The following is a 10,397-nucleotide window of genomic DNA, read 5'->3' on the forward strand; positions in this document are numbered from 1 at the left end:
CTCCTAGCTATTTCCCAGAATGGTATCATCTCCTAGCTATGCATCTTCAATGCAAGATCATTTTTCTTCGATCCAGCGACAAGAAAAAAAGAACTATACTTGATAGTGTAAAAATAATCTATTGATTAGGCCTAATAGCCAATAAAACTGACATGACTCTTACTACTTGTCTAAGTTGTTCTTCAGCACACATGGTAGCACGTTGTGCTACTAATAACTTACTGTCCATCACTCCCCTGAGGGAGGAACTGACAGATTGGTACGTGTGTGTGTACATAGGCCTACATGTGTTGACAAAGAAGTTGAAGTTAAACTAAGCCCTGGGATGTTATCGTACGAGAGAGACAACAAAATATTAAAAGTCACTCCCAGTAGAACAGAATGTAGCCTGTCTCGTTGCCTTTTCAGAACAGGAGAACAGAAAGAATGTAGCCTGTCTCGTTGCCTTTTCAGAACAGCAATTGTAATTTCAAGGTTGTTCGGCAGTCGCAGTCAGAATCTGACTGTACAGTAATAGCATAGAACTAGCCTCGACTCCAGCAGTTCTAGGTTTCTCCAGTTAAGAACACTGCTGGTGCTTGAGGTCTGGTATCTGGTAGACCATTTATAAACTCAGCAAAAAAAGAAACGTCCCTTTTTTCAGGACCCTGTCTTTCAAAGATAATTAGTAAAAATCCAAATAACTTCACAGATCTTCATTGTAAAGGGTTTAAACACTGTTTCCCATGCTTGTTCAATGAACCATAAACAATAAATGAACATGCACCTGTGGAACGGTCGTTAAGACACTAATAGCTTACAGACGGTAGGCAATTAAGGTCACAGTTATGAAAACTTAGGACACTAAAGAGGCCTTTCTACTGACTCTGAAAAACACAAAAATAAAGATGCCCAGGGTCCCTGCTCATCTGCGTGAACGTGCCTTAGGCATGCTGCAAGGAGGCATGAGGACTGCAGAAGTGGCCAGGGCAATTAATTGCAATGTCTGTACTGTGACAGGGAGACAGGACGGACAGCTGATCGTCCTCGCAGTGGCAGACCACAAGTAACAACACCTGCACAGAATCGGTACATCCGAACATCACATCTGCGGGACAGGTACAGGATGGCAACAACAACTGCCCAAGTCACACCAGGAATGCACAATCCMTCCATCAGTGCTCAGACTGTCCTCAATAGGCTAGACTGAGAGGCTAGACTGAGGGCTTGAAGGCCTGTTGTAAGGCAGGTCCTCACCAGACATCACCGGCTACAACGTCGCCTATGGGCACAAACCCACCTTCGCTGGACCAGACAGGACTGGCAAAAAGTGCTCTTCACTGACGAGTCACAGTTTTGTCTCACCAGGGGTGATGGTCGGATTCGCGTTTATCGACGAAGGAATGAGCGTTACACCGAGGCCTGTACTCTGGAGCGGGATYGATTTGGAGGTGGAGGGTCCGTCATGGTCTGGGGGCGGTGTGTCACAGCATCATCGGACTGAGCTTGTTGTCATTGCCTGCAATCTCAACGCTGTGCGTTACAGGGAAGACATCATCCTCTCTCATGTGGTACCCTTCCTGCAGACTCATCCTGACACGACCTTCCAGCATGACAATGCCACCAGCCATACTGCTCGTTCTGTGCATGATTTCCTGCAAGACAGAAATGTCAGTGTTCTACCATGGCCAGCGAAGAGCCCGTATCTCAATCCCATTGAGCACGCCTGGGACCTGTTGGATCGGAGGATGAGGGCAAGGGCCATTCCCCCCCAGAAATGTCCGGGAACTTGCAGGTGCCTTGGTGGAAGAGTGGGGTAACATCTCACAGCAAGAACTGGCAAATCTGGTNTCCATGAGAAGGAGATGCACTGTAGTACTTAATGCAGCTGGTGGCCACACCAGATACTGACTGTTACTTTTGATTTTGACCCCCCCCCCCTTGTTCAGGGACACATTATTCAATTTCTGTTAGTCACATGTCCGTGGAACTTGTTAAGTTTATGTCTCAGTTGTTGAATCTTGTTATGTTCATACAAATATATTTACACATGTTAAGTTTGCTGAAAATAAACGCAGTTGACAGTGAGAGGACGTTTCTTTTTCTTTGGTGAGTTTAGCATGGAATGAACTACCATTACATTGTCCACAGTGTCTCTGGAGGAGGAATCCGAGAGGCAGCAGGAGGATCCACCCAGCGCCAGCGGCCCAACCATGACCTCCGACCCTGACCATCGTCAAGACGGTATTGAATTTGAAACCCCATGGCTCTGTTTAGTCAGAACAGACGCCTGTATTCATAGTGTCTCAGAGTAGGACTGCTCATCTACTACCGGTGTCTCCGTATGAGCAGGAGGCTGATATTATTATTTATTTTATGCTAGAAATAGTACTCCTACTCTGAGTGGCTTCATGATTACAGGCCCTGGGCTGCATTCAGCAGGGCTAAACGTTGTGGAACTTGCTGATTTGCAATATATTATGTAGGACAAACAAGATTCTCTGAAGAAGTGAACATATCCTAGTGAACATATCCAGGAAACTGATGTAACGAGTGATTTGATTAGATAACACGTTTTTCCACATACAGAGGCTATTTTCTTCTGATATAATGTATTTCATTACTTTCCATTCAGTGTTTTTCTTTTGGATCAGACGTAGCCTAAAGTGTCTTGTTTGTGGATGATCATTAGCTAACACTGCTTTGTTTGTGTCAACAAACCAGGGCCCAGCCTAGCAGACTGATTATGGCTAGAACTCTGGTCCTTCTGTGGGGATTCTGTGTAGTACAACCCTACTATCTACAGTATGAAGTAATGTAGCAGAATCTGTCATCTCAACAGCAGAATGAAGACATTCTTCTGACTGGGGAATATTTGTGATTTGAATATAAAGTATTATTGAAGTTGCCGTTGTACCAATCTAACTGTCGGAACAACTGTGTGTCCCCGTATTGCAGGCCCGGGTCCAGTTCTCTCCAGGATATCAGCGAGCACCTCCGAGGAGGATGTTCTCTGTCCTACTCCACCTCTGCCCCCCAGACCTGATTCTCGGTACGAGAGAATTGGAGGCCAAACAGGGACTTCGTAAGTACGGTTATGTTACATGCATATATATATCTTTTTCATTCCAGCTCTTGGTCAATACAAAATCAAAGACCGTATTGTTGTATTGAAACAAAGACCAAGTCAAATCTCTAGCAGCACAGTTTCCATCCTGAGACCTGAGGCCCCATACAAAGAGCTGATTATATGAGAGCGTATGAGACACTGTGTTCATAATTGTTTGATGACATTATTGTGTTAAGTGATGTGATTTGACGTTGATCATGTTTTATTTGTTATGTTGTAGTTTTTTACAGACCCTGATCCACCTCCTGAAGGGAAACATCGGTACAGGGCTGTTAGGCCTACCTCTGGCTGTCAGGAACGCAGGCCTTGTGGTAAGGGTTAGGGTTAGAAGGGGAACATCGGTACAGGGCTGTTAGCGCTACTCTGGCTGTCAGGAACGCAGGCCTTTGTGGTAAGGGTTGGGTTAGAAGGGAACATCGACAGGGCTGTTAGCCAACTCTGGCTTTTGCGTCAGGAACGCAGGCTTGTGGAAGGTTAGGTTAGAAGAACATCCGGTACTCGAGGCTGTTAGGTCTAGCTCTATGCTTCAGAAGGCAGGCCTTGTGGTATAGGTGTTAGGTTAGAAGGGGAAGACATCAGTACAGCGCTGTTGGCCTACCTCTGGCTTCAGGAACGCCGAGCCTTGTCTGGTGAAGGTTAGAGGTTAGAAGGGAAATCATGTAACAGGCGTTAGCCTTACCTCTGGCTGTAAACGCAGGCCTTGTAGGTATAGGGTTTAGGGTATGGAGGGGAAACATCGGTGTACAAGGCTGTAGGCCTACCTCTGGCTGTCACTGAACGCAGGCCTTTGCGTAAGGGTTTAGGTTAGAAGGGAAACATTCAGGTAACATGGCTGATCCCTACCTCTGGCTGTCGTTCAGAGTACGAAGGCCTTTGTGGTAAGGGTTTAGGGGTTAGAAGGGAACACGGTACATGATGTGCTTAGGTGCCACCTCTGGCTGTCAGGAACGGATGCAGCTTGTGGGTAAGGGTTAGTGGATTAGAAGGGGAAACGATCTTGGGTAGAGGGCTTGTTAGGACTGACCTCTGGCTGTCAGGACGCGCAAGCCTTGGGGTAAGCGGTGCTATAGGTTAGAAGGGAAACCACCTCAGGTACAGGGCTGTAGGACTACTCTTGGCTGTCAGGAAACGGCTAGGTCCTGTGGATAAAGGGTTAGGTTAGATAGGGGACATCGTTTACCACCATTTTATTTAAGTGTCCCTCTTGTGTTTCGGTTCAAATAAACTTTATCATTATTTCAACAATCTTACTGTTGATGCTATTCTAGAGCTCCTTAGTAGATGTCCATGGTAATGCATGTATTCATGCCAGTCGAGTGTGAGGGCTGACACATGGGACTTATTAGGGGTGCAAAATTCCTGGAACTTTCAACTCATTCCCTGGTTTTCAGGAATCCCTGGTTGGAGGATTCCGGATTCTCATGCTTAATTCTCTCCTGATCTCTCGGAATCCTCTCATCCTCAGGATTTGTGGGAAACAGGGAATTTATTTGAAGTTCCCTGAATTTTGCAACCTTAGTGACTATACCCAATGTTGACACGGTCTTCTCTCTTCCTTTCCAGTTAGGACCTCTGAGTCCCTGTTCGCCATGGGGATAATAGCAGTCATGTATGAATCTGCTGTGCAAATATGTTCCATCACTCAGTGCAAAGTAAGTGGAGGCCTTTCCCATTTTTTTGTCTGCAGACTTTTCTCTTCAGTGTTCCATAATTATATTATTTTTATTTAATTTAACTAGGCAAGTCGTTAAGAATTCAGAAACAAATTCTTATTTACGATGCGGCCTACCCAGCCAACCCGAACTCACCAATCACGGCCGGTTGTGATACAGTTTTCTGGATTTGAACACAGGGTGGTCTGTATAACCTCAATCACAGTGCCTAGAACGCTGTGGCATCCAATTGGTGTGGATATGTTGTACAGCTATACTGAAGCAAAAATATAAACTCATATGTAAAGTGGTTGGTCCCATGTTTCATGAGCTGAAAAATATACCAGAGAATGTTTCCATAATGCACAAAAATCTTTCTCTAAAATAATGTGTAAAATTATTAACATCCGCTGTTTAGTGGCTATTTAATCCTTTGCCAAGATATATCCATCCACCTGACTAGGTGTGGCATATCAAGAAGCTTGATTCAAACAGGGGCTTAAGACATTTATTCATGGATGATTTCCTTTTATTATGAAGCTGTAATCCTCAGTAATATTTCATGTTGTAATCTTTTATTATTTATTTTTATCTCTGCGTATGTTTTTGTTGTTGTATTATTTATAGTTTATATATTATTATGTGTTGTTTTCCTTTTTTTTGTGTGTGTGTTGTGTTATTTGTATTGTTTCTATATAGTTTTGAATCTTCTCACTGTTGGCTCTCTTGTGTATATATATTGTTTATTGTTGTCTATTTAGGCTAATCTAATTAATGTACTTGTATGTCTATGCTGATGTTTCTCTTATTTTCATGCTATTGTTTATTGGTATATTATTTCATGGATTTATGTAACTATTAATCCTAAGTCTCGTTCCGTTTTTTCATGTTCTTGTTATGTTTTTCTTATGTATCTATCTTATGTTTGGTGTTGTGTTAGATCTTGCATAGTTATTATGTGTTTTTGATATATTATTTGTGTTCAGTTTAGTTTCTTCTTTTGTATTGTGAGAGTGTATAATATTGTGTTTATGTTGTAATTGCTTAGTCATTAACTGATATCTTATTTATTAATGCTACTGTATTGTGATATTGTTCTACTCTATGATCTTAGTTCTTGTGGGTATTATCTCTATTCATCATTTCGTTCATTTTTAATCCCTTTTCTCTATTACTTCAATTCTAAAAGTGTATATATATTGTATCACTTAACTTACTTCTTGTGGTCTTTTTCTACTATCTAGTTGAATCTTAGGTTTTCTAGTTTTTCCTTTTCTCTATTGTTTGATTTTAGTTACTTTTACGTGTCACATATCGTTGTATCTATCGTGTTGTATGGTCATTTATTGGCCGTTGTTTTTTCTATTAGTTGTGTTGGTTTTCGTGAAATCTGGGTTCCTATTTCATTTTTGTTTCCATTCAGTACAAAATGAATATTCGGTTACATTGGAAGTAGGAGACTGAATCCAGATCTGAATCTGGGCCCTGGGTGATGTTCCCTCTGTTCTAGGTTGAACGCCTCTTCTGAGTGACATTTCCTCTGTTCTAGGTTGAACAAGCCTCTTCTGAGTGACGTTCCCTCTGTTTAGGTTGACAAGCCTTCTGAGTGACATTCCTTGTCTAGTTTGAACAAGCCTCTTTGCTGAGTGACGTTCTGTCTGTTTCTAGGTTGAAACAAGCCTTTCTGAGTGACGTTCCCTCTGTTTAGGTTGAAAAGCTTTCTGAGTGACGTTCCCGTGTTCTAGGTTGAACAAGCCCTTTCTGAGTGTACGTTCTCTGGTTTTCTAGGTTGAACAAGCTCTTCTGAGTGACATTCAGCTCTGTTCTAAGGTTGAACAAGCCTCTTCTGAGTGACGATTCCCTCTGTTCTAGGTTGAACACCTCTTCTGAGTGACATTTCCCTCTGGTTCTTAGGTTGAACAAAGCTCCTTTCTGAGTGACATTCCTTCTGTTCTACGGTTGAACAAGCCTCTTCTGGAGTGACGTTGCCCTCTGTTCTAGGTGGAACAAGCCTTTCCTGAGTGACGTTCTTCTGTTTCTAGTTGAACAACCTCTTCTGAGTGACGTTCCTTCTGTTCTAAGTTGAACAAGCCTCTTTGAGTGACGTTCTTCTGTCTACGGTTGAAACAAGCCCTTTCTGAGTGAAGTTCCTTCTGTTCTAGGTTGAACAAAAGCCTTTCTGACTATGGTGATGCTGTGCAGTATGGTATGTGAGAACGTCTGTGGCTGAGCAGGCCACTCATATTGGGGGAGGTAAATATATGTAGCAGTGTCTTCGTAGACTGTGTCTACAGTAGTTACTACTGTAGTTACTGTTAGGAATTGTTCTACAAGTAGTTACTGTAGAATGTGTCCATACAGTAGTTACTACTGTAGTTCTGTGAATGGGTGCTAACAGTAGAATGTGTTACAGTAGAATGTTTCTACAGTAGTTACTACTGTAGTTACTGTGAATGTGTCTACAGTAGAATGTGTTCTACAGTAGTTACTACTGTAAGTTACTGTAAGAATGTGTCTACAGTAGAATGTTGTCCTTACACGTAAGTTACTACTCGTAGTTCACTGTAAGAATGTTGTCCTAAGTAGAATGTGTCTAAGTGTTTATGTAAGAATGTGGTCTAACAGTAGTTACTTAGAAGGAACCTACAGGAAGGTTATGAATCATATGAAATGTATTCTGTAATAAGTTTCTATATATGGCGTGTTTTTTCAACCTTATTACATTAGTGTCTGGTTTAATATTGGGTGTTGACATCTCAGTCCCCTCTATTGTTTTTAAACCAGTGTTTATCTGTGTCCTTGTCCCTGTTGTCCTTCAGGCGGATTAGTTAACGTGTTTTTCTATCATCACCCAGCTGGGTTTCTGCTGTGTCTACTTGTCTTCCTCAGTGACATTTAACGTAAACAGGTAGGGCCATGTCATCATGTTGACTAGTACTGTTTTACTTTTGTTTCTCAGTGACAACGTCAAAAGGTGTAGCGGACATGTCATCATGTTGATAGGACTGTTTTATCTTTGTCTTCCTCAAAGTAACAACGTCCAACAGTAGGGGAAATGTCACATGTTGACTAGTACTCGTTTACTTTGTCTCCGTCCAGTGACAACGTAAAAGGTAGGGGACATGTCTCATGTTGACTAGTACTGTCTACTTGTCTTCCTCAGTGCAACGTAAACAGTGTAGGGGACATGTCATCATGTGACTGTATGTTTAATTCGTCTTCCCTCAGTGACAACGTCAAACAGCGTAGACCTGTATATGTTGACTAAGTTACTGTTTACTTCGTTTCCTCAGTGAAACGTCAACGGGTAGGGGACATGTCATCATGTTGATAGTATGTTTACTTCGTCTTCTCAGTGAAACGTCAAATAGGCAGAGGACATGTTCAAAGTGACCTAGTACTGTTTCAACCACCCACCAGGTGGTATTGTTTAACTACTTCCTGAGCAGTACCAGCAGTTTAGATGTTATCATACTGGTAGTGGACAAGATTTAGCTGCAGCAGTTTTAAGATGTTATGGGCCGGAATTCACTGGTGTGGACAAGATACCAGCAGTTTGGGGTGTTCTCATCATGGTGTGGACAAGATCCAGGCAGCTTTGGATGTATCTAGCTATACTTGGTGTGTGGGATTGACGGAAGCTAGCCGCAGTTTTGGATGTTATCATCACTGGTGTGGACAAGATAGGCACGCTGAGCGAGGCAGTTTAGAGTGTTATATTCGCTATATCTGCACTGTGGTTGGAACAAGATACCAGGCAGTTTTGCGATGTTATATCACTGGTAGGTGGACAGATATCCCAGCAGTTTGGATGTCAATCATTGGTGTGGAACAAGATACAGCAGTTTGGATGTTCTCATCATCGGTGTGGACAAGATACCAGCAGTTTTAGATGTTTATCATCACTGGTGGTGGACAAGATATCAGCAGTTTGGATGTTATCATCACTGGTGTGAAAGATACCAGCGTTTGGATGTTCATCATCACTATGGTGGTGGACAGATACCGCAGTTTGGATGTTTCAATCACTGGGTGGACAAAGATAAGCAGTTTGATGTTTATCATCCTGTTGTGGACAGGAGTACAGCAGTATTAAGATGTTAATCATCACTGGTTTGGACAAGATCCAGCAGTTTGGATGTTATCATCACTGGTGGGACAGATACCAGCAGTTTTGGATGTTTCATGCACGGTGTGGACAGATACAGCAGTTTTGGCTGTTAATCATCATGGGGTGGAGCAAGCAGTTAGGATGTTATCATCATGGTGTGGACAAGATTTCCAGCCAAACTCTTTGCTCGTTCTGTTACTCAGTCACAGTGCATTCGGAAAGTATTCAACCCTCTGGACTTTTTCCACATTTTTGTTACATTACAGCTTATTCTAAAATTGAATTATGTTTTTTTTCCGCCCTCCTCTATCAAATCTACCTCCCCATAATGACAAAGAAAAACAGCCTCCTGTGTTGTCTTGGTGTGTGCTTAGGGTTGTTGTCCTGTTGGAAGGTGAACCTTCGTACAGTCCTGAGGTCAGAGCAACGCTGATCAGTTTTCATCAAGGATCTCTCTGTACTTGATTCCGTCATCCCTTGTCCACTCATCATGATCGACTAGTCCTCCCTGTCCCTAGCTGTGCTGAAACAATCCACAGCATGATGCTGCACGACCTCACATAGCTCACTAGTAGGGCTGGTGCACTATGTTTTCCTCCAGATGTGATGTCTCATGATCTGAGAGTCTTTTAGGTGCCTTTTGGCAACTCCAAGCGGACTGTCATGGCTTTTACCTGGGAGTGGCTTCCATTAGCCACTCTAGATAGTTCATAAAGGCTGATTGGTGGAAGTGACTGCAGAGATGGTTGTCGCTTCCGGAAGGTTTTCGCCATCTTCACGCGGACTCTGGAATCTGTCATGAACCGTCTTGGTGTCTTGGTCACCTCTGACCAAGGCCGTACTTCCCCCCAACTGCTCATTTGGCCGGGTGCGGGCAGCTCTAGAAGCGTCTTGGTGGTGTTCCAACTTTTACCATTTAAGAATGAATGGAGGTCCCTGTGTTCTGGGGACCTTGGTATCCTGCAGAATGTTTTTGGTACCCATCCCCATCTGTGGCGCTTGACAACAATTCAGTCTCAAGCTTATCGGACAATTCATAATTTGGTTTCCCGCTCTGCCACCACCTGCACTGCCCTCCCCACCCCTCTCGGCCCGCCACGCGCCCTCTCCTCACTCCATCCCCGCACACGCCGCCTCGCTCGCTCGCCTTTCCCCCACACTCACGCTCCACCACCCCCCTCCAACCCTCTCTCAATTCTCAACACCGCCCCCCCCACCCCCCACCCCTCGTTGGCACCTCCCCCGCACCCCCCTCCCCGCTAGGCCACCCTCCCCCCCCCCCTCAAGGATCGATCAACTGGAAACAGGAAATGCCTGAGTCTCAATTTCGACGTCTCCCAACCCCCCATCGCAGGCCCCACACAGCGCTCTGATAATACTCTATCGTACCACCGATTGTTTTTAATACATTTGCAAAAATTTCTAAAACGTCTCTTTTTCACTTTTGTTCATATAATGAGGTTATTGTGTGTAGAATTGATGAGGGGGAAATAACAATTTAATTCATTTTAGCAATGAGGTGTAA

At 43.5% G+C, this 10,397-nt stretch overlaps 1 protein-coding gene across 1 annotated transcript in view; it reads left to right on the forward strand.

The window, feature by feature from the left end:
• The window catches only part of LOC112069668 (proton-coupled amino acid transporter 1-like), a 118,114-nt gene that overhangs the window by 24,422 nt on the left and 83,295 nt on the right, over nt 1-10,397 (forward strand). Inside the window, 3 exon segments of the mRNA XM_024137031.2 lie at nt 2,131-2,223; nt 2,938-3,064; nt 3,330-3,420. Of these exon segments, the coding sequence (XP_023992799.2) occupies nt 2,193-2,223; nt 2,938-3,064; nt 3,330-3,420 (249 nt within the window). The 5' untranslated portion in view covers nt 2,131-2,192.

Source organism: Salvelinus sp. IW2-2015, unplaced genomic scaffold (genome assembly GCF_002910315.2).
Source record: "Salvelinus sp. IW2-2015 unplaced genomic scaffold, ASM291031v2 Un_scaffold1073, whole genome shotgun sequence".
Lineage (NCBI taxonomy): Eukaryota > Metazoa > Chordata > Actinopteri > Salmoniformes > Salmonidae > Salvelinus > Salvelinus sp. IW2-2015.